The sequence below is a fragment of the Pavona decussata genome, unplaced genomic scaffold (assembly GCF_977016875.1).
Source record: "Pavona decussata unplaced genomic scaffold, jaPavDecu1.1 SCAFFOLD_182, whole genome shotgun sequence".
NCBI lineage: Eukaryota > Metazoa > Cnidaria > Anthozoa > Scleractinia > Agariciidae > Pavona > Pavona decussata.
The window spans coordinates 193,057-217,825 of NW_028145592.1; the positions used below are offsets into that span (position 1 = coordinate 193,057).

The window sequence follows — 24,769 nt, forward strand, 5'->3', positions numbered from 1 at the left end:
AAATTGTTTGGAAATTGGATAAAACGCTCAATGTCGTGTCGTCCTTACAATTATTTCTCTGTACAAAATGTGAAAGGGAACTTTCGCAATCCACAGCTAATCTGTATACAAGTCATGAATACGTGCTTGGATCGAATTTCCTCAAAACGTTATCAATGTCAACAATAGTTGCATTTTTTTTAAATGCCGAAATTGTAAATTGTATGGGAACGATAAGAAAGGTATTAATGAAACAGGCGTGACTATTTGAAAGCTAAGTGATTCTAACCTAAAATGCCGAGAATAAGGTGAATATTACATAACGAAAAAGTCAGTTGTAGTACGTGTCTATTCCAACCACTGTTCCTTGGTACACAGTAACGACTAACGAGCTCGTCTTTATGCTAAAACAAAATAATCAGTGTAACACGGTAATTTATTGTTCCATTGATACTTTTAAATTAATAATTCCGTTTAAAAAATATGCCCCTTAGTAGAAGAACGTTTGTGATTTGGTTTCTGGCGATAATTTTGGCTGTTAAAACTGATATTGCGGACTATCGGCTAAAAACAATCATTATCTTTAATCTTTTTGATGTTGGCTTTATGACTAACGTTATCTCGAAATTAGAACAGCTAATCTTTCTAAATAATGAATATATTGAAAATTATCAGCTCTTACCGGCTTAGAAGGTAAAACTCATTACCCCTGGAAAGGTCTTTAAAAAACAATTCTCTATGTAAAGTAACATAAAAGCGGTACTTCGGTGTAAATAAGGATGGCAGAGGTCCGTAAAACCCGTATTGACCTGTCGAAGGTGGTTGTAACTGAGCAACAACGTCAGCTGAGGATTGAGGTATTGTAGCTACTTATGCCTTGCAAACAAAAGGAGAAATTTGGCAATCAGTTTGCGTCAATCGGTAGGAATAGCCACTTACCGAAAGATAACCGTTTTTCTTGAAATGTTATTCGTCAAGTACTAGCAGAATCAATTGATAATTAAATATGCTTGATGTTTTTGTCTAATGTTGTCTAATGTATTCTCCTCGGTTTGACTGTTAAAACTCTGACTCCACCTAAAAAAGTGGCAGTTAGTTTGTCTTCCTGCAGATGGTCCATTAATCCTCTGTAAACCAAATCAGAAAATCTTTTGACAGATACCGAGGTGCCAAATAAGTGTTTTCACTCTAATTACGTCTATAGAACTTCAAAGAGCGTACATTCAAACATCATGACAAAACACAGAGGCACACTTTCAACGAAGCGGTGGTACATTAATTTCCTGGATGAAGGAGTTTATTTTAACTTGACATTCGAGGGCTTGAATCTAACTAAAGGAGACGGCTGTATTTATACTACATTGGCTATTTAATTTAAACTGACTTTCTATCCAAAATTGAATTGCTCGTCGCTAACACAAAATTATCACGTCTCGATCGACTCCAGGTACTTTCATTCTGTTTCAGTCGTAAAGAAAAGAGAAAATTTAGACCTGTTTAAATGATTTGTTGCAAAAACGTCTGCTCAAGGACTTTTTCGTAACACAACCTACCATGGACACTTCACCTAGCCTCGAAGAAACAAAAATTCAAATAACTGTTACCTCCAGTTTATGAATGCAACCTGGTCCTTTATTACCGCTATCATTCGACGTCAAGAACGCGTACGTTTTGCACAACATATTGTCGGAAGTGGTTTCCGGAACAATATTTTAAAGTAATCAGCACTGTTTGAAAGCACTGCTTGGGAGCTAGGGCAGAAGTTTTATGTATTAAACCTGTTTATTCTTAAGCACTTCCTCTTCGGTCTGACCGAGCAACGCACACTAACGGATAGACTGTTGTGTCCAGCCGCAGAATCAGGTCCCACACTCACAGTAAAAACCATTTGTTTAACTGTGAGGGGATATTGAAATTTGAAACTGACAGAGATACTGATCTGAGAAATGCTTCATCCGCATTAAAATGTTTCAAAATCACCATAATGACATTCAGATCCTACTTTTGTATTTGTAATTTTTTTTTCTCATACCATAATAATAATTATTATTTTAGGTGTATACAGGGCCCCTCAGGATATAACAGACACGTAGCTGATTGGGCCACCCTGCCTAAATAAAGTTCACTTACTTACTTACTTACTTACTTTTGATACATAAGGAATCAGTTGAGCAAACACCAAAATGAGACGATGAGATAAAAAAAAGGCGTTGTGGGAGATAAATTTATTTGGTGTTGCCTAGCATTTGAATAAATCTGCGTATAAATGGGATACTAATAACGCTCCTTCCCTGCAACTGAACGAAAACTCAGTGTTCGTTTCTGGTTCGAAGCATTCTTGTAATTAAATGTTGTTCTAGCTGTTGAGTCTATTGATGGAACCCCGAGGTCAGACTCTCAAAGTCGCTCGCTCGCTCGAGCTCTAACGATCGCGCTGCGCGCTCTGAGCTCGACTTGTAAGCAAGTCTACCCCGAGGTGTACTCTTACCATTCAAATGAAGCTGACGAAGGGCTTTTGAAGAATTCTTTACCGTACTCAAGTACAAGGTGTTGAATCTCTACCGGGACAGTTGATGAAATCCTATAGAGTCGCAATTCAAAGAAAGTTCTTGAGCATAAAGCAGTAACTTCCGACGGTGGTGAAACCAATGTGCTAGGGAGTGGGGCGTTAATTCTAAGACCCAAGGGAAGAAGGCATACTTGTTAGTTTAGCAAAACGATAGTGGAAAATGGAGAAAACAAAAAAACTTAATCATTTACTCCGGCATATTCTGAAATTTGTAAATATTTAGTTATGTAAAGTTCCAGTAAAAAATGAACATTTTCTTCCCTTGATCGTTCACACTTATATGACAGAAAAGGTAAATAAATTTTAAAAAAAATTAGATTATTTTTCTGAAAGCTGCACCCTGAAAGTAGGTGGTATTTATACTGGTGAATACCGCGGAGACATTTGATAAACTTGTTAGCAAATTACTTTTTTGATAGCTGAGTTCGCCCCCAGGCGCGTTTGCGTTTTGTCGGCGCGGAAAAATAAAACCGAGGGGCACTGGGCTTAGTGGGAGAGAGACGAGCAACTTGTTTCCATGTCTCAAACTGACGTTGGGCACCTTATGAGGTTTACACAACGTCTTATTCGTTATCGTTATAGTTGTACTCGGTAACAGAACCCCATTTATTAGGCAGAGAACTGAGTGAATAGCGCTCCAGCTAGGCAAGGAGGCTTAGCAACGAGCTACAGTATTTGGGGTTAATCAATGATTCAAAAACGGTTAGCTTTCGTTTATTGCAGATGGGTAACTCTATATAAATACGTTAACAAAATGCAACCCTCGGCACTGAACTATCAGTTCTTGTTGGTGTAGTAGTTATGAATAGGAGAAATGAAACAAATAACACCTGTTCGAGGCTCACATTATTTTATTTTTTCCTTCTTTTCCTCTTAAGATTAAAAAGGTTTAACTTCATGTAATTTTAAGTGAATGTCCAAGGTCAGTTTGAGGGATGGAAACGAGATAGTGATGGCTAAGCAGGCGAACGAACAAGCTCGCGCAAGAGAACTTCCTGAGGGGGGACTGGGGAGAGACAGGAGACAAAGCGGAGTTTCTTCTTCCTCCGATGTCTTTTGCAACGTTACCCTAGAAATTTTTTCCCTTTTCCGGACTTGTTTTGTACTTTTGTTTGTTTGTGTGTTTTATTTAGTCTCTTGGCTGTCAAGAAAAGGCTCGCTAGCAATGTTGGAAAATGCTAGTCAACTCTATGTGTTTCCAAACTCGCATATCACGTGAGACTCATTTTAGAAAGCAAGATTTGTGAACCTGGTGTCCGTCAAAAATAGAATTTCAGTAACAATTTCACTTTTATGGTGGCTTATAGCTTGAAACTAGAAATTCGTCAACCTTTTTCAGTTTGGGAACACGCGCGAGTTTTCAGACTTTATCTTAGTGGTTAATCTTCGTGCTTTAGTGAAATTATTTATTGCATAACCGTGTGTATTGGTCGAAAGTCATATTACACAGTGTTAGACTGTGAAATGTTCATTTTTATTCATTTATTTGTACTAAGCCTTCGTGGCTTCGAAATACTTCTGTTACTCGTCTATGTCGTGTTTATTGAGCGTTTATTGAACGCTAGGTCAAAAAACGACGACAAAAGCAGCGAGCCGCCCAGAAATTGCTTTCGGCCTTTACACTCGCCCCAATAATGACCACGGATTTCTCTATTAAACGTGTAAATTACCGCGGTAATGGTTTGATTTGCCGCGCGGGGCGTTAATTTGTTTTAGTTAGCTGAAGGAAGGACGCTTATTGGAGCGAGCGGTTTGTTTATTGGAGCGCGGCTGTTATTCCTCTGATCAATTTAACATCGTCGGAGTATGAATAATTAGAAACTGTTAACGACAAACAACTGTAACGATACGAATTCACTTAATGAGAATAGCTTTCTAATCAAAATCTTCCGCTGTATATTGTCACTTGCAGATAAGATAGTAGAATGCATAATTCACTTCAATAAACGTGACAACGGTTTATCTTATTTGACACCACCTATGTGATGCCACACTATAGGGGGCTTTTATAATTGGAATTAGGGGGTTGCTTATTGAAATTGGGATGTTTAATAGGCGCGCTTATTGGAGGGGGGTACTTAATCGAAAAGGAAGGATTACTGAACAAGACGTCACTGAACGGGGACCGCTTATCAGAAAGGGTGCAGTTGTTGGAAGAAGGGCACTAAATTATCATCATTGCGGTATCCATTGGTGAGCTCAAGTTGTACGAAGGTCTACTGTGTCTACAAAAATGTTTCGCTTACTGTTTTAATATTTTTAGGATAACGAAAGATGAAGAAAGTGCGTTATCTTTGTGGTAATCAAACAAGTGACTTGAAAATGAAAATTTGCTCCGCTTCATGGTCGATTTTCCATTCTGTTAACACTGGACGGGGCTTTTTCTTTTTTGTCTTCTGGGGCCGGGGATGGTGCGGATTCCGCCCCCTCGCCCTCTCCCCCCGTACTCCGTAACTTCGTTAGCATATGAAAGCTATTACAGTGAGACTTGGAGAATAGATAGTACGCTCAAAGATGTTTTCTTTGAGGTCTGCAACGAGAAGTGATGACTTCATACTGATGTTGTAATTAGTCGTGATTGCCAAATGGTGGTTATCTTCTGAATTTCCCTAAACCTTCAGGAAATCGCTGAAGTAGAACGAAAAGTAACCAAAACCAAAAAAGGAACACTCGTGTGAGCTATAAAATATAAAAGTTACGGCAAGAAAAGTAATTTTTCAATTTTCTGCGAAAACTGTCTGTCAAAAATTGGTTGCACAGGCTTTTACCTCATGTAAATTACATGTACTAAACGAAGCCTTTTCGCGATGTATTCAACGCGTAACAGACTAAAATTTAAGCGATAAATAAAAATGAATTTTTAAAGGTGCTTTTGAGTTCTTCTAATGGTTAAGACAATAATAATTGTTTACTTCAGTCGAATCTTCAATACTGAAATGTCCGCGTGATGTACAAAACTTTAAGAAACAGTTACTTTCCTCAGCACAAATATATAAACGACCGCATCTTAAAAGGCGTCAAAAAGCCCTCTTCATTTCAAGAGAAGGAAATTTCCATTGTTTTTCATTTCGTTTGCCTACCGCTGTGTAAACACTGCGACGTGAACAGAAACGTCAAATCACAAATTGACGTCTTTTAATTCGGTTGTCCTTCAAAGAATTTTCAAACGCGATGAAATAGGCTTCGAAATGGCAGTGTCGTGTGCGGTCGTTTGTCTAATAAACGATGGGTTAGTTATGATGATCGATGTCTGCGATAGAAGGTCACTTATCACAACACCTGCACGTTTGACACCGAGATGAGTTCTTGTTCCCATGGTAACCCACTGCAAATTGTATTGTTAGGCTCCGATCGTGCAAACGAGGCAATATTATTTTTTCGCGATTCAGGTGTTTTGCTTCAGCGCCGAAAGAAATCCTTGTTTTACAATCATCTTGTGTCTGAAGTCAAGAAATAAAAGCGGAAACAAAGTGACATTTCTGCGAAGATCCAGCGAAAGAAAGGAATCTGCAAAATCGAGAATAATTTGGCGCCGCGCTAAGCCCCGGCGTCGAGATGTTACCCAACTTCAAGCGCGTACATAGACGGGCGATTAGTTTAAAGGTTTTTTAAAGCCATCTCATTGGAATCGAAATTGAGGTAAGTCAGGTACTCACTAAATTAACAACTTACCTGCAAACGAAAATATAAAGAAATATTTTAAATTATCAGCGAGTTCATCGGCATAACGAATTTATCTTCACAACGAACTTGCCGTGTCTTGAGTTTGAAATGGTTTTGCCTTGATCGTGTCACACTCAATGATGACTTTATGTTTCTAAAGGTATAAGGATCCAGATCTCACTTAGACAATGGCATCTGCGGCTTTTAAAGGAAGTAAAATTACGTACTATTGCTATGGCTATAGACTGAAAGCGAAGTACATTTCATGAAATACACATTCTACACCCGGCCAAATTTTCCCGATTCGAGTGCTATCATTACTTGCGGTTTGTACCGCGTGCAGTGGATAATTGTGCTTATCGATCCAACCTAATCCCTGGAAACTGGCGACTGGGGAAAAAAAAGCGCTTGTTCGCACGAACGTTTAAACCTTCAGCTGCCGGAAAATGAGTTGAATGTATAATACCACAAAAACAACAACTACAACAATGATCGAAACTCGAGACCTCCTTCCCTAACTTATATTGAGCAAGAATCAGCCTACTTTCTCGTGTTTGAAGACGCGAAGCACCAATTTACTTTTATTTCAAACGCAAGACCCAAGTGCTGAGAGCCGGCTTTCAAGACTAATGACAAGTGTTTTCATGTTGGGATAATATTAATGGGCACTAACGCTAACTTAAAATATACTCTATAGCAGCTAAGGATAAACATGGAAGGGACTGTCCTTGCCGTTCAAAGCATCAAATAAAATTTTCAAAATAATGATAATTTATTTCACTATTCTTTAATAGGAAAGTCGAGATAGGCGGTATGGTTGAGCGTTGGCGTCCATAACATAAAATAAAGATGATGTTTCCCCGGAGTCGAATTGTGTTTACCAAATGCAAATTCGAGCAGAAAATGAAACAGCCATTTAAATTTGATCATGTCAGGTTGAATGTTAAATGCACGAAGGTAAATTGTGAAATAGCATAGAAGGCAAGTGCGATGGGCTCGGAATCAATCGTCGATTTTTCCTAGTCGATTTGGCTTGCTCCTTTTTCTAAGATGCCATCCAAAGGTTGAGTTGCGTTCGCTCGCTTGTCGAACAGCCATTAAACATTAATGTTGGTTCGCTAGGGGAGCAAAAGGAGAAAGAATAGAAAACAGATTTGACTGTCACTTATTGAAAATTAGACGACAAAAACGCCGATGTTTGCGTGCGTATTTGCATATGGATCATCGAAATCACTTTTTCTTCGTCGGGTACTTTTTCGTTACCTAGGCGACCCGCGACCGCATTGGAAATCTTCGCAGATTAGTGGAGGCAAACTTTAAACAAACACAGCTTCTAAAGGTAACTTTTGTCTTCCAAATTATGTTAAACTTTTGGGAAAACACCTGGGCTGGAGCAATCATTTTTTTTTCTTTACGAGCAGTTTGAAGAAAAATAGCCAGCCGGAGATCAGTTTCAAAAGATATAATGATGATATAAAATTGGGTACTTCGCTAAAACGAAGCTTGAACACGCGATTGACGGATGTAAAATAGTTAAATATAAACTACAGTCAGCATTAGGTCCTAACATTTCAAACTGCGAATTTATTGAAGAAATGATTTGTAAAACTGACAGGATATATATCAGCAATAAAAATGCGCTCGTCAGCGGCAATTAGAAAATATTGATTATTAAGTGCAGCGCTGCCTTAGCTATCATTTTAGTCACTTTGTTAAAAGAAAACTCTCCTTGGCTCTACTTTCTGTAGAGTACCGTTAAAAGGGCGCGATAGAATAGAGAAGGCATCGTTGAAATTTTTAAACGCCGGCGAATTCTGAGTGAAATAACAAACAACTGAATTTTGATTAAGGGGCACGTTCGAGAAGCCCTAGACTTTGACCTCGCGCAGAAATTCGGAGAAAATTGTGATGACTAAACTAAAGGTTTCTTCTAGTGAAATATCACCATAGAGCTTCGTTGTATTTAAAATATGCTTTCTTTTGTTTTCGAATCGACAAAACATGTCTCCCAGTGCGAAATAATATTAGCTAGGATTTTTCGGAAAGCCATCAATCTCTCGTAAACTCGAGGGAAAGAGAGTTATGTTCCTTAATTTTTCTACTGTTAAAACTCAGCTTAAGACTCCAAACAGATCAAAACCTGTGTTGTTGACATACATAAATGTTCGGAATCCTTTTGAAGGCCGGAGAAGGATCTTGGGGAACTGAAAAACGGCCTTTAAAGTAACGAATGTCTGGTTTATCAACAGAGCTGATAAGTTAACTAAAAGTAAATTGGACACCGTAAAGAGATTCGAGTGCTGACGTTTTGAGCGTTAGCCCTTTGTCAGAGTGAATCCGTAGAGTGAATCGCTCTGACGAAGGGCAAAAGCTCGAAACGTCAAAACTTGAATTTCTTTACGGTGTCCAATTAGCCTTCAGTTATTCAACACTGTTGATAAACCAAACATTCGTTTCTACTCCCCACCGACGCGGCACTAAATTTAATTTGTTTTAGAAACTTACCCTCTTAGGCATTTAAAGTAGTTTTCTAAAATTTTCTTGTTTAGTGCCCCTGTTTTATTTCAACGAAAATCAGTGAAAGCGAGTCTAATTTAAAGATCTGACAGACTCTAACTTGTACTGTTCTTGATCTTGCCGAAGGGCAAGTGATAATTGAGACTGAAAAATGGTTTTCGTTTAGTAATTGTTAAAAATGTGGGGTTTTTCTGTAGATTTTCTGTCCGTGACTTAGGCTTCTTCGTGTTTACTGTAGACCCGCTGTTTCCATGGCAAAAATGTCTCGTTCCCAGAAACCCCCTGGTACGAAAGTCATTTTCCAAATAATTAAGTGTAAGCAACGCTTTTAATTTGAATTTGAACGTCAATTTTTCCGCAACAGACCTAAACTTCAAAAAAAAAAAAAAAAAAAAACAAATAAAATAACGGAAGGAAAAACAACTTCCTTTTATCAGTCGATACATAAAATCTTTTTCATAAAACTCCCGACAATATCTGGCGCTTAAATTAATATAGCAGTCAGCTTCCTCACTGAAATCTTTTCCTTCGCTTATTGTATACTTTGATTATGTAAGTCATATTTGTTTCTGTTACTACGAGACTGAGTTACCCCCTGCAAGCAACGATAATTATAGCCTTTAGCCCCAGGCAAATCATTTCCTAGAGGAAAATTAAACACTAATTTTAATATTATTTGCCTTTTTTAAACATTCGCTCGCAACCTACACCCTTCAGTTAAGAACAAATGTTTTGACCCCGTTTCAAAAGTATTGCCGAGAATGTATCTTTTGGCGAAATCGAAAGTAAATATTATAGTCAGTTATCGTTCAGTTAAGCGTCCACTCGGTAGTGTGGCAAGGCATATATCGGACATTCGACTTCACCTGCCCAACAAAGGCTTTCTATAATCTTTTATTTGTCTGCTAGAGATAAATATCGCAATTTGGCGGCCAAACTACACCTGCTCCTTTTACAAATGGTTTATCCCCAGAGATTATCACTTTACGATAAAAGTGCCTTCAAAGTCAGACAATGAATCCGCGCACCGACGAATCGAGCAATCTAGCTGACTGTACTCAACGACGATATAATCTTAACACTATCTGATTTTGATTTTCTGCAACAAAATAATATTTTTAACGACAATCTAATCCTTTAGTGGAACACTTTTGGAACTAAATTTTAAAAGTCTTCAGTACTCACGTACACACATACAAAAAGAAACCAATTAACTTGAGACAAAAATCGTTCAAACTGCGCATGTCATGTCGGCTGGCGTCTGGAGAAGGATGCGTCCGAGAATGTTATGACTAAATTTTATCACTTGTTCATTAAACCCATACGGGTAAATTTACAACAAATAATGATTATTTTTACTTTGGTTTCGTATCACCTTACCTCACCGTTGTCGAAGTATCGAAGTACGGGATTGCTCGATCGCTCGCTCGGTCAGGAAACTGAGAAACGCAGTATCCGCAGAGTAATTGATCCCAAATCATATTATGATTAATGATAGAAATTTTGCAATGCGAGGCAGTGAGGCAGTAATACTATACAAGATAAAAGGTATGAAGGCATGTTTTTTTTTTTTTTCTTTACAAAATAAACATAGTATACAGGGCTTTGTAACTTAGAAAAGACCGTTGTGAAAATCAAACAAGAGATGGATTTGTACTTTTCGCCGTTTACTTTTCTAAAATTAAATTAAATTAAGGTAGCTCTGGCAATCCGAGACCAATTTGACTGGATGCCGCTAAGAATGAATTTATTGGATCAAAAGTTCTAACATTTCGTTAAACCATGCAAGTTGGTTTTTAGAGGTCGAACGTCTATTATCATATTCACTATCTATGGGTTTTTCACTGCGTGATTTGCAACTAATATATTCAACGAAACGGAGTGAAAAAATAGCTATACACATTATATTTGTTTGTTTTTACTATTTAAGAGCAGTTTGAGGAGCAAATAAGTTGGGTAAACAGAAGGAATTTCGAGTTCCACTACATTTGTTTGTCTCTCGCATGGTTGCCATTACACCGTTTTAATCAACTTTGTTTCACCAGGATTGCCTATTTTCTGTTTCTTCAACGTCGTATTCAGTACGTTGCTAAAACGCTAACACTCCCAAAGGAATTGAGCCAGTGAGAAAGAAGCTATTGAGCAGTATATTTATTTGAGAAAAGCTACGAGCAGTACTTTGCTACATGGTGCTACTCGTTAGGATAAAGGTGATACCCTTACGTACTGAAGTTATCAGCGGAAATGGGTGCTGTTCGGGTGTCAGTAAAACGCGGGGTCGGGGTCGGGGTCATTTTTTTTAATTTTTTTTTTAAATTTTTTTTCCTTTCTTTTTTTCTTTCTTTTTTTTTTTTTTTTTCCAACATCACAGGTCATTTGTGTCAAATAAGGATTTTAAAAAGTTAAGTCTCTAAAGCTTACTAGCTTAGGATAGGTCATTTGGTGACAACACTCGATGCGGTTCCATATTCTGGCGGACATTGGTTCCGTGAATTGACTACCTTTTATTCTTCCAAGAAACGAAATGAGGCAAAAAAATACAAGGTACGAGACAATATATTTCCTTGAACTAACAATTTCGTGAACTAGAATGTGCATGAACTTACTATGAACACCCCCGCCGCCTTCCATGATCGTGCTCGTTTGTTACAGTCAATCCGCGTGACTATTATTTCCGAGAATGAAATAAACATGCGTTCGAAGCTCGGCATTCGAATGGAATGTAGAACATTTCTCTGGAAATCTTTCCAAAAAAGACGCATTAACTGACAAAAAAAAAAAGATTCAAAATACTTGAGAGACAATTGTTATTTTTGAAATACTTGTGCTGTAATGTAAAGAAAAATTATACCGTCAATAAACTAGGGAAATTTCTACGAGAACTCTGAAATCTCATTGCCGACATCGAAACTGACATGTAAATAGGCCTTATCACGGTTTTCGACGCCATTTTGACGAGTAGGCAAACAGGCTTGAAATGGAAATCCGATGTCAAATAATTTTCACAAAACATTGCTGCTGAAAAATTCATGAATTGGAAACTTTTGGCATTAGGAAAAGGATTTTAAGAAAAAAATTGGAGGGATGTAACTGTGCCAGAAAGCGTCCAGACTAACAATTGTCTCTCAAGTATTCTGAATCTTTCTTTTGTCAGTTAATGCGTCTTTTTCGGAAAGATTTCCAGAGAAATGTTCTACATTCCATTCAAATGCCGAGCTTTACAAAGGAATTCGAACGCATGTTTATTTCATTCTCGGAAATAATAGTCACGTGTGACTGATGGATTGACTGTAACAAACGAGCACGGTCATGGAAGGCGGCGGGGGTGTTCATAGTAAGTTCATGCACATTCTAGTTCACGAAATTGTTAGTTCAAGGAAATATATTGTCTCGTACCTTGTATTTTTTTGCCTCATTTTGTTTCTTGGAAGAATAAAAGGTAGTCAATTCACGGAACCAATGTCCGCCAGAATACGGAACCGCATCGAGTGTTGTCACCAAATGACCTATCCTAAGCTAGTAAGCTTTAGAGACTTAACTTTTTAAAATCCTTATTTGACACAAATGACCTGTGATGTTGAAAAAAAAAAAAAAAGAAAGAAAGAAAAATATAAAGAAAAAAAAAGTAATAAAAAAAATGACCCCGACCCCGACCCCGACCCCGGCCCCGACCCCGACCCCGACCCCGACCCCGACCCCGCGTTTTACTGACACCCGTGCTGTTCTTTATAACGTACGATTTGAGTTTAAAGCTTGCGTCTAGCTGTGCTCCAAAATGTTATAGTACGCAGGACCGTTCGTGAATGAAACAAATCAATTTTGTAATTCAGTTTCTTGTTTAAATATTTCTCAGTAAGATAGTTCTGAAAAAGCCATGAGATAAACAAATGAAATGTATTGTATTGTATTGTATTGTATTGTATTGTATTGTATTGTATTGTATTGTATTGTATTGTATTGTATTGTATTGAAAATTATCTTAGGTGATTGATCGACCAGTCTATATTGTAACTAATTTTTATTTTTATTTTGTATACTACACGACCCCACAAGCATTCTGCTTTAAATTTTATCGTGTATAAATAAAGGACATGATGATAATGATGATGATGATGACGTACCGAGCAAATTCTGGGGCATGTGCTTGCTGTTTTTTCAATGTTTTCCCGGAGTAAGTTTGAAGTTTGACACAATTTTGGGATTCAAAGAACCAATATCATCATAGTCGCTAATCACAAGAGCGGAGGAAACTCATTTATCTCATGAAGCACCTAAGCCAGCAGTCATTATGACAACAGATTAATAAACTTAATAATAGCACCAATTTCTCTCAGGGCGCGTTTTGCATAATAAGAAACTAGTTTACTAACAGGTTTGATGACTGCCTGTAGCTCAGTGGTTGAAGCATAAGGCGATCAGTGCACGCAATGTTGTCATTACTTTTAGAGACCTTAAGATCTCAGTGCGACAGCTTCGTCAGCGAGAACATCACAAAATCGCTCAGCAAGTATGTTCTTTTTTGGTATTTTTCTTTCCCGTCCTCTGCAAAACAGCAACGTGAAATGACCAAATTTCAAGTTTTATGGAGAACGTATGCACACACTCAGTCTGGTGAAGTTTTAATTTTCTTCCATAGCTTGAACGCCGTTCCAACCAATAATTATTCATTTCCTGGATGGTTCGCCTACATCGTGCAAGATGAACTAACTGAAATTAACACGAGAAAGTTCAAATAATGTAAACTCACATTTTCAAAGGAGATTTTTTTTTTCGTTTGCCGTAATGGTTTGCCCTTATGGTTCCCGTCAGGACTAAAATCAATATTTAACTTAACTTTGAGCGTCTTTCTGTTCATTGATCTAATATTTGATGGCGCTAAATTAAAATAGCCTGGCCCAATCTTACTGCTATTTATAAAGAAGAGTCAAGATTCTTGTTTACATGCCAAGAAAAGGACAAAATGTCAATGAACTACAGGCTCCAAATCATAAAATTCCAAAGCTCTGTCCAGTGCCTAAAATAGAAAAAAACCCAACACTATCGGGGACTTTATCGCCAAATAAAAGTATTATATCTGTGGCTGACGATTTTGAGGAAAATTTACCATCCGATATTTCAAATCTCGTAACCTAACTTGAGTTAAGGATTTCAGTTTTAAGAAAGGATCCAGTATCCAGCATCTTAAGGCATCAGTTAACATCATCGATCTTTAATATTTGTTACAACACAAAATAAAAGTTACAAAAATTTGGGACATGTTCATTTTGTAGTTCCAAATTTGAGTCCCCTGATAATGACTATTCAGACAAAACTGTGACTTACTTGACTTATTCCCTGCTACTCTCAGTGGAGCATAGGTCCATAGAAACCGCAGCCCGCCATCTCGATCTGTTTTGGGCTAGCGTTTCAAGCTCCCTTCAGGTATAGCCTACCTTGCCCACCTCATCGTCTACTGTTCTCCTCCAGCTGTTCCCGGGGCGACCTCGACTTCTCTTATAAACTGTATTGGGTAGTATTCTCCTATGGCGGGTGTTGTACAACTGAAGATGTCTTTAATTTGTTATCATTTTGAGTCAAGACCTCAATGATGATTTCAACGTTGTTTCCGTGGATGAAATAATAAAGTGTGACTTTCCAAATGAAAGCTACAGAAAAGTACCATTCCTTAGCGCTTAGGTTTATTCTGATGCCGCATATATTGTTATGAAGCTAATGTAAGGGTGTATTTTCGACTTTAATTTGAAAATACAGTTGTTATTTCCTTTCGGTAGTTTTGATAGATATTTTCCAGATTATTTGACATTTTTCCTGTTTTTCAAATATTAGAGTTAACAGTTGTGCTGTGGACAGGTTTGCCCTACTTCCTTTAATCTCGGCTTGGGCCTCCTCGAAGATTGAAATCAAGGCAAAACACTAAAGGATTTTATAAGCCTGATTGGTTTCCCTTTCTATCTATTTTCTTAAAACAGTTGTGTTGTTCTTCCCTGTTCGTGTATTTTGGCAAAACCAGTTCTTATCTCTGGTTGCGACCATCTGGCCTTGGTTGAGTTACAGTCGTAAACATGTTTACAGCGCACTATAAAGTAAGGCGTGATTTGAGTCAGATGTAGAATTGTTATAGAATAGACGTAGATGTAGAGAAGTACCAGTTCCCTTGACAATAAAGAAGACCTGTAAAGATTCCCGTTACCTCTCTGCTTAGCTGAGCGAGCTATACTCTACAATATAAAAGATAAAGTTAAAAGCGACCTATTAAAGAATGCCATTGACCAGTTTTTTTACACTAGCACACTCAGTATTTTGCACGATGTTTTGCAAAATTATTTTCCATATAGTTTTCAAGTTTAGAACATAACAATTCTAGGTACAATATAATGCAGGAAAGCGTCCATCTTGCTTATGGTTTAGACGAAGGGCCACAATAGGTCTCTTTGTACTGTGTACCTTGTTGGTCGATTGTAGGAGCCCATTGAGAGGGTGTTTATTACTGTTCGTTTCCCAGCCCTAATGAAATAAGGGCACTTAAACGGGAGCCAGCTGGAAAAACAGGAAAGAAAACAAGGAGACATGTTCAAGATAAACGTTAACAGTCCCTGTCGAAGTTTCCGGAAGAAATTCATCTCGGCCGTCCGTATTGCATTTTGCTGATAACAAACGTAAAGCAATTAGAGATACAAGATGCTTTTTGCGTCATATTGAATTTGAAAGGGCAATGAGACGCCATAAAATCACCTTAGGCCTCTATAACGACGCCATTGAATCTACGCACGGGACTGAATAAACTGGAAAAAAAAAACAACAAGATAGAGCGGAGAACTTGGTACAAAGTTGGGCAATCAGAGCTGATTACTCAGTTGAAGTTGTTGGTACACGCGCTAGAAATGGCCGCTTATCACAAGATCTGGAGACACCTTGGGCAACTAAATGTATGTATTAAGAATTTAATTTCGATCTCATGTATCTGTAAGTATAATTTTAGACCTTGAGATTTAGAGATTTGATACTTTTTCAACGTTTCTTCCTTATTCTACCCGGACATAAAACCCTGTATGTTTTTGCTTACGACAACCGGAACAAAAAAAATTACGATTGGAAATGTTTCGGGTGGAAACTAGCAACTGTTACACAAATGCTAGAAAAACAACAAGTTTCTACAGCGAGTTCTGTGAATCAAACTGACATCTGAACAAAAAATATTGCAATAGTATAACAGTATCCAGAATTAACCCTATATAAACCCTAAATACAATAGGTCAATTTTGATGAAAATACAACGTCTTTTGTTGTCGTCAGAGATTGCGCCATAAACAAATTCAGATTTGACAATTTTGAAAGACTAACATCTCGAAAGGATCACAATTTTTAAGCTTGCCTGACCCTTATAACTGTGAAGATTCCAGTTCATCTGAAATTTCTTGATGCTGTGATATTGGATTTTTTGCCGGTCCTCGTTGACAGAAATATAGTTTTCTGAATAACAGCCTTATATGTTTTGTAAGTGGCAATATTCTCTGCAAGAAAAAGCTCACTTCACCCCACTTTGTTTTTATAATAACACGAATGATTAAACTACAACAACCACAACATGTTACTAAAACAATTTTCATTTTCTACTGTGTGGAGATATTCACTGTGTAGTTCGTGATTTTGCTGACATTTTTTTCAAGGGGCGTGATCAAGAATATGGCGAAATACAGTCAGTTTATGACAGCTCGTTGTCAAAAATAAATATCCGCAATATTTAGACTATAAAGTTAGATATCTGATACGAGATTTTCAAATTGATATAATTTAATATATATATTTTTTTCTGAACAGGAAAGTCTTCAGTCATGACGTGCGTTTTCCAAATTAATCTGCAAAATGCTTCGCGAAATTTTACATTACCTTAATTATTTCGTGGAAAACTAGCATGCAACCGGATGATAATAAACGCTTTTCTAAAAAGATACGCATTCCCTAAGAGTTTGGATAATAAGCTTACTAGGTTGCAGAATACGAAGATGTCAGAAAATGTAACCTCATCGCGGAAATAATTTGCCGTGGAGCACGTCGACAAACATTGCATTTTGTAATGCCCTGCTTCTTATTGGCGGCTGATGTGAACAGTCGAGAAATACTCACGTATCGTATTTCTGATATTAGCTTTTTTCGAGCTTGCTTTAGTGGTGTTTAAAACGAATTCTATGTTTCTTAACCGGTTTACTGAGGAATATTACTGTGATCTTACGTCAATAAAAGTAGCAAGCACGCAACACGAAATCATATCATATGACAGTTGATGTCATTAGGTTCAAAATTAATAAAACTACGGTGAAAACATGTCGAGTGGCTGGGAAATAGAAACCTGAGTCAGCTGCAAGGAGAAATTTTAATTTAGAATCCGTCCGTTTATAATTCTTCTAGCGCCGTTTCCTAGTCTATTCAAGGATTTCACATTTTGTTGGCAATTTTAAGGAAGGAGACGACTACCTCAGTTTCATTCACTGGTAGGATTTTTATTTATTTCTTTGCCATTCCTTGTACTTAACACTAAGACCGTTCAGATAGTTTTTTTTCTGAGCACATATGCGTCAGTCTAGTCTAGGCTCTCAGATTTTGGTGGAAGAAAAGAAATACGGTGGGGCATAAACGGATAAGAAAAATAATCATTCAAATTTGTTGGGCTCGGTATGCCACGTTTCGTTTGTTTTTCAATTCACAGTCTGATGGACAGAAGGGCAAACAATGACAAGAGCCCCTCATAGTTCTTGGCAGTAGCCAGACTTGTGCCAACATTCCAAAATTAAACAATGTTTTATATTTGTTTATGGAAACAGATCAGTACCAATGTTCAAAGACTGTTTTCAAATTGTTTGCTGACGTGAAACACATCCTGAAGTAATCGAAAAGTCTCATTTCAAAACATGTAACTTAAAACCGGAGGTAAAGTGGGTACTGCGTTAACATTTTGGTTGATTATGCATGCAGCAGGGCGAGAAAGTTTTTAATGGGTTTGGGCCGGTATCTCGGGAGTCATTCTTTCTTTTTATTTATTAATTTAACCAGTAAGAAATACCAAACAACAGTGTAAAAAATTAGCTGAATAATTGTACTAATTTGTAGTTTTCGGGTTGTTGTCACTCATCATGGCGCTAATTTGAAGCAATCTCAGTGCGATTTCGACGCACTGTGGATAATTAAAATGCTACCACTATTTTAGAGCCTAGACTATGCACAGTCGCTGGCCCTTTGACGCCACAGCAGCCTCGTGATTGGCGCGCAGCCGAAAGTGAAGTCACTCGTTGAACTATCGCGCTCGGTCCCAAGCGTCAGCCTAGGCTCGTTCGATAAGCGCGATTAGGGCTGGGAACGAGTCTGACACGATAGGTCATTTGATGCAACTAAAATGTTTTTGATATTAGGCTTTGTTCTCTGCTGCCTTTGGTTACTTTTTCCAACGGAATGGCTATTTTAATAGTTAGTTTTATTTTTAGCAGCATTCTTAACGTAAACAATAGTGGATTTAATGGCCATGGAATTGAAATCGCAGACTTCAAAAGAGCCAGTAACAGAGGCAATTTACGTTGAGAGTGGCACTACAAACATTTCTATTAATTTTTTTTCTTACATCTTGGTTCAGACACTGGCACTGCGAATAGATTGGTTTCGTCCATGTCGTGGGTTGTTCCAACTCAAGTTCAAAACCTTTTCTGTTTTGTACAGTAGGTTGTCATCAAAGCCATAAACGCCAACAAAAAGTTATGCCGAAGTGTGCCGAGCTTCATTAGAAATAAATTATACGTAGACAACCCATCTCTTGTTACTTATCTCAGAGCAACTACGCTTCATTGGCCATACAAAAAGCCAGTCATTTCCACAGTTACATAAAACCCATACCAAAGTAAGCATCCTAGCCAACCAATCAGAAGTTCAATCAACTGAGGTGTAACCGAGAAAAAAAGCGGGAAAACGCGTGCGAACAAATGGCGATTGGATTTGGTTTTTGCTTCTCATTGGTTAAGAAAGTAGCGCCCGTTTTTCTAACCAATCACAGAGCGAAGTAAAGAAAAACCAATTGCACATGGGTCTTCAAGGTGTCCACGCACTATAAAAGTAGGATTTGTTAACATAGCCCTTGGACATGACACAGTGTACTTCGGGGAAGAAAACAAAAAGGGCGTCCCAATCAATATCTCTTTTATTTGAAGGGTCGTCCTTTAAAATGCCATCAAAATGGACACAAAGAGTAAAACATGTACAGTTAGAATAGTTATGTTTTTCTCGTAGGTGGTTCCATAAACACCCACGATATCTTTCAATTGAATCCGGGCAACAACAACAACAAAAAAAAAACCCTGCAAGTTTAATTTCCAGATACCTTGTTTCAATTAATGCAGGAAATTCTCCCGTAAATGTATGACCTAAAAATATTACAACAAATGTATGATGCAAAGCAGTTGTTGTTAAGAGTATATGGGCAAAGCAACTCCGAGCCAATCAAAGGCTGTTCGGTACACATTTCATTTGCCGAACGTTGTACTCCATTCCCAGCTTAGTCGACTAATCAATCTAACTTCAATCTGTTTTCATTTCCCATCATTTTCGACGAACGCTCTATTGCAAAATTGTACTCGTCTTTGTCAATGTTATTGTTTTTTTGTTTGTTTAACTTTTCTTTTGTAGTTCGAGGTAGTATTACTGACAATATGCCTCCAGACTCACCAAGATTGTCTTCGTAAGAAAAATACATCGGCGGGAACACACAGAGTTTTATGAATTTTTTCTTTTTTTTTTTTTTGTTGTTGTAGTGGGATATTTTGTTTGATCTACCGCCCATTGGCAGCGCAGCTGTATTGCCTGATAGGTTTCTAATCTTCGAATCACTTAAAACCATTTCCCTCTAAATTAGAGTGCTTTTATGTTGTTATTTTTAGCTGGAAACTTGTGAAATTACAGGCTCCACAGCGAAAAGACAATACACGAATGGTGGGTGTTCGATATATAATTAGCATATATTTTCTAATTCATATTTGAAACTTAATGTATGCATAGACATTGCTCGATATTGCCTCGAGTTGTTTAGAAAAACCTCTATCTGGCTTGAAATGCTTCGCGAGTTATGTTCTTGCCTGTAAAAGTTTCCCAGCGTATCTTACGACTGATTTAACGACGTTACGGGTTAAGCGATCTGTGAGATGAAAACAGTGATGATGAGGAAGCTTGCCAGAAAGATCTTGAAGGTAGGAGCAGAAATTTCATTCGATAGCCATAAGATAATCAATGCATTTCTTTCGCTACGTTTCTTGACCTCTTCTCACGACACGGAAACACTTGGTTCATCACAATCTTAAATTTTTCGTCGGAATCAAATCTTTTGAATACGTTTACAGGTCAGAAAAAGTTTCTTTGATGAAGTTCTTTCGCGATGCTTACCGAAAACAGCACACAAAGAAGTGGGTAATTTAATTTACTTACTGGTGTGAAAAAGTAGAATCAGCACACGTCGTTACAACGGGACACGCGACCAAACTTTTCGATTTCATAGAAATCACATATGTACCTTTTGATTCAAACGATTTTAAAAATTTGACTCATTGGATAAATGTGAAAATTTCATAAATTAATATCCTTATTTTTTAATTTTGCTAAAAAGAATAGTTACTCAGCAGGAAACTGCCAATGGTCGCACTTTTGATTTGAGTTACCAGCAAAACAAAATTACATCAGTAAAGATTTAACTCTTCGATTTAAAAGGCGTTAAAATAATATCAACTTGAACCAAGAACTGACATCTTGCCATTTGTCAAAACTTGAGAAGTTTTTCAAATATTGCAAAACTTGTTTGCTTGTATTGGACCCGGTTAACAGCGACATGAGAGAAAAAAATTAATAAGCACAAATTTAAGAGAAAATTGTACTTGTTAACATGAATGAAATGTTTATTTTGTGGGTCAAATTTAATGAATGATTTGTTTTCAAACATGTGCGAGAATTATTCCGCTTAAAGGAAACGAGTGTCAAAAAAAGTGATCTCTAACAGCCCACTCAATTAGTATTACCATGGCAACAGAGGAAATGCGCTTTTTAATACCATGTATCGGGAAAAATATCGGTTTTAATCGAAACATACCTAATATTGTGTTTCAATACCGTCAGCAATTTTAAAAGTAATTGATGTTATTTTTAGATTTCTCTGTTATATCTGTACGTTTGATCAATATCAATTTTACCACAGAGTGATATTAATATTTAGATCATACTAAGTTAGAAAACTGCTGTGGTCAGCTTTTCATTTGCCATAATATAAATAATAATGAAATGAGCGGAAGTCCTCTTCAGAGTCAAGAAGATGACTTCCGCTCAGGTTGTCCAAAACGTCAATCAATGTCATCTCAAACAGTCCTTCTCAGAACTTCACTCACCCGGATAAACATGTATACTAAATTTACGTACTTTTGACATGACTTCTGGGTTCAAACCATTTACTGATTACAATTCGATATGTGAAAGAAATGTCAGGTTATGTTTTAAGCCTGGTGAATAAATAATAGAAGCATTCTTCAGTCAGCGACACAAGCATACTACTGCCAATAATTAGGCATTTGTTTGATAGCATTACCGCCTTTGTATCAACTGGTAGAGAGTGGTAGCATTGATCCGAAATGAAAGCGCTGGAAACCGGCAAGTGTACGTTAGCCACCTTAAAACAGTCAACATTGTATAGACATCTCAGGTCCACATGCTTATAGAGAAAATCAACTTGATGTAAACTGGAAGCAGATCATTTGAGTAATTAACCATTTTGTATTACCAATATCGTCAAACGGCTTTAAGACAAAGGCGGCAAAGATAAAGTTTGCTAAATGTGTATCTAAAATGCCCCCTAAAATGCACATAGTCACATCAAGGATTTTATGCTAGTACACCAGACCCATGGACACTGAAAAGTCAGAATCACCTTAAAACACGGGAAGGTACAATAAAATAAATAAAATAGCTTTTATTCAGTGTCACATCAGTATACGATTTCATTCAATACGAACTAATTTTAATTTACATACACCGTCAGTCGTGACAGCACAGTATCACAGGAATCACTCAATATTTAAATAGCTTGTCTTGGACCACCTTGTTCAGGACAAGGTTTCACTTTGAACAATGGTCAGACACATTCCCCGGGCATTTGAACATTTCAAAATTGGCTTGATCAAAATCCCACCCCACGGGGCCAAAAAACCGTTCAAATACCTTGCCCTGGCGCCTAATTTGACGATCAAATGCCCCTCCATGCACAAATTTTCCAATTTAGAGTGTACTATGGATTGCTTGAAACTGCACGGTTCAGTATACATTCGTTGTTTAAAATTGATTTTCTATACACTGTACACACCATCGAAAACGCTGCAGTTTTTAGAAACCCTTTTTGGTTAGCAAATCGCTCACAAAAGCGACATTTCCCCCCTTGAGTCGTCCATGGATCAGAAACCATGTGTATTCCGCCGGACAAGAAGAACGGTGTCAAATTCAAATTGCCCACCCCATCTCGGTAAAGTTCAATCCCCCCCCCCCCCCCCGTCATTCCTTTTCGCATCAAATTCCCTACTTCCCGGGCACAGAAAATGGTCAAATTCCTGGAGTATGATGCCTGGGGGTGGGGGTGTTGAAGGTTCGAATTGATCGGTACATAACATCAAAACACCAGCTAGCTAGCTTGTTTTGGTGGCAGCGAAGGAGAAAAGTGTGAAAAACTGAGGGACAAATCGGTCTGAAACTGTTTTGATCATGTCAAGCTTCAAAATATTTTGTTTTCTGAACCAGCTCATTATGTTTTCTAGACATCTCCGAAGAGATTTTTTACGTCAGTTTGCATTACAAAAACAGGGAAGAAGTTTTTTCTCCCCCACTGGTTTCCCGTTCCCATGGTAACCCCAAACCATGAACAAACACCTTCCTCTTCTTTTCAGGTTTTTCAAGAGATTTTTATGCTGTTATTTACGAATTTTTTTTTTTTTTTTTGGGGGGGGGGGGGGGAGGGGGGTCAATGTTTGTAGGATGTCTTGATATTTGCAATTTTGTGCCGAACGGATCGTTTTCTAAGTGCAACCTCTTTCCCAGTACTTTTCCGTTGTAAGTTTACCATGGAAAATCCTGGGAACTAGGGAAAAAGGTTGTTCTAAGAGATAAGTTACAGAAAACCAACAATGAAAGGCTTACTGGGATATAGAGTGTGTTTTATTTCAACTGGGTTTTGGAATTGATACTATTAGCAATAAGGCATGGTAATTTCTACCGTGGTGTTATATTTATTTTAAAGTGCAAAATATCCTGACTTTAAAAATAGGAAAATAAGATGCAATAGGGTAATTGGCATTCTCTAGACAGATTTCAGAAATAACTTCATTTAAGCAGTTTACGCTTTGGTCGACTTTTTAATCCTGCGTTTTGGTGATTTTATATCTTAAATTGGATTTGAAAATCCTTAGCACGCATTTCTTACACCGTTATTGGCTCATTAGCAAATTTTTTTTGCGCCAAAGGTTACTAAATCTGTCAAATTCAGATTTCTATGAAAACAAAATCAAAGAATCGAAAGAAAAGAAAAATTGTACGCCATCAATTCAACAGTCCAATGGGATCAAGACTGTTTGATTACCAGAAAAAAGGTTGAGGCAAAACAGTTTTGGCATTTGACAGAAATTTTCAAAGACCATTCAATGTCGTAAACACGTTTTTGTTCCCAGGACGGAGGGAACTTGTAACTAGCAATATTTCCAGGAGAGGAAATTAATTAGTGTGAGCCAAAATAACGAAACTTAGATTATCATCTCTATAAAAAAATCAAAGAATAGTTCTGGCAAATTACCCGCAAAATAAAAGCAAATAAATATTAACGGCTGACGTACACGAACTTTATAACACGTCTTTGAAGCTTCCTTTGTCGTTCAAAAACTCTTCAAGGCCCCACTCGCTTGGTAAACTCGAACCCTTAACATTGCCGTGTTGGAATTGCCTCTTAAAAGGAGTTCTTCATCAAGCGACTCGATCGGCGGTGTAAATGATAAGCGATAGTCGCAAGATAAAAGCAAAGTCTGGTAAGCCTAAGTTTATTTCAAGGTCATCTTTTAATGAAACTAACCGTATTTAAAATTCTTGCTTAAATTAAACATATTGCATGAACCGGCTTGTAATTTTCTTAGTTTCCTGAATGGAACTCGACGACAGGTTAGCTTTTTTATAGGTACCGACTCCAGTTTACGACGCAGTTTAACAACAAACTCTTATTGAGTTGAAGACAAAATGCAAATGTCTAAAGACGGTATCGTGCCCGGCAGCCAATAGGAAACGAGAATACAATTGGGAGAAAATATCCAAGATGATTAGGTTCCGGCCTTGTGGGATTTATGTGACAATAAAATGAAATACCAAATATTTCGGAAGTTTCATACTGTATTGCTCGAAAAACAAGTGCGTATCAGAATTTCAGTCGTCGAAGCGACAGCATTTAATTTTAACGCCATAGATCGAGATGCGGTCACAAAAATACGAGAGAGAACATAAAGGATTTTTAGTGACATATAATATTATGACAATAATACTCTCTTTTTTGTTGAGAGTATTTGCTATACACATCGGTCTAATCTAGAGGAGTTACAAATGAAAGCCGGTTGAAACGAAAATCGCCATTGGACAGGTAGTCGTAAATTCAGTCCTGGTTCATGCGAAACTGAATTTGATTTGTGATTTTGTCAACTGTCATGCCCGAGCAAGACGGAAAAGCTTTCACTGAAACATAGTTACGCCCTGTAAAAACTGTATACACCATAAGAACGGTTACTTCTCAGTAGCTTGAAGGGTTTTGCAGTTAAGAAATTCATCCATAGACTCCAAACGTTGCATACGCTTCTTACAGGATGAATGACCACACAACTGATATAGGCCGTGGATTTTATCGAAACGGCTAGAACCAACTTGAACGGCATAACGAACAAAGAGCTTGACCGGAGTGAAGTGTTTTTTGGTAGAGCTTCATTCAACAGACATTAAGAGCGGCTGACTGAG

At 37.6% G+C, this 24,769-nt stretch overlaps 1 protein-coding gene across 4 annotated transcripts in view; it reads left to right on the forward strand.

The window, feature by feature from the left end:
• The first annotated feature begins 5,913 nt into the window (after positions 1 to 5,913).
• LOC146462979 (regulator of G-protein signaling rgs-2-like) overlaps positions 5,914 to 24,769 on the forward strand; it is a 31,399-nt gene continuing 12,543 nt past the window's right edge. The window contains exon 1 of one of the 4 annotated variants that reach the window (XM_085084973.1): positions 5,914 to 6,187. Coding sequence is in view for 2 of the 4 variants with exons in the window: in XM_085084969.1 (XP_084941095.1) it covers positions 15,610 to 15,654 (45 nt within the window). In the remaining 2 variants the exon portion in view is untranslated. Of the gene's footprint in view, positions 6,188 to 15,403; positions 15,655 to 19,669; positions 19,951 to 23,496; positions 23,803 to 24,769 lie in introns of those variants that run through there. The other 3 variants (XM_085084969.1, XM_085084970.1, XM_085084974.1) reach the window with 3 other exon arrangements.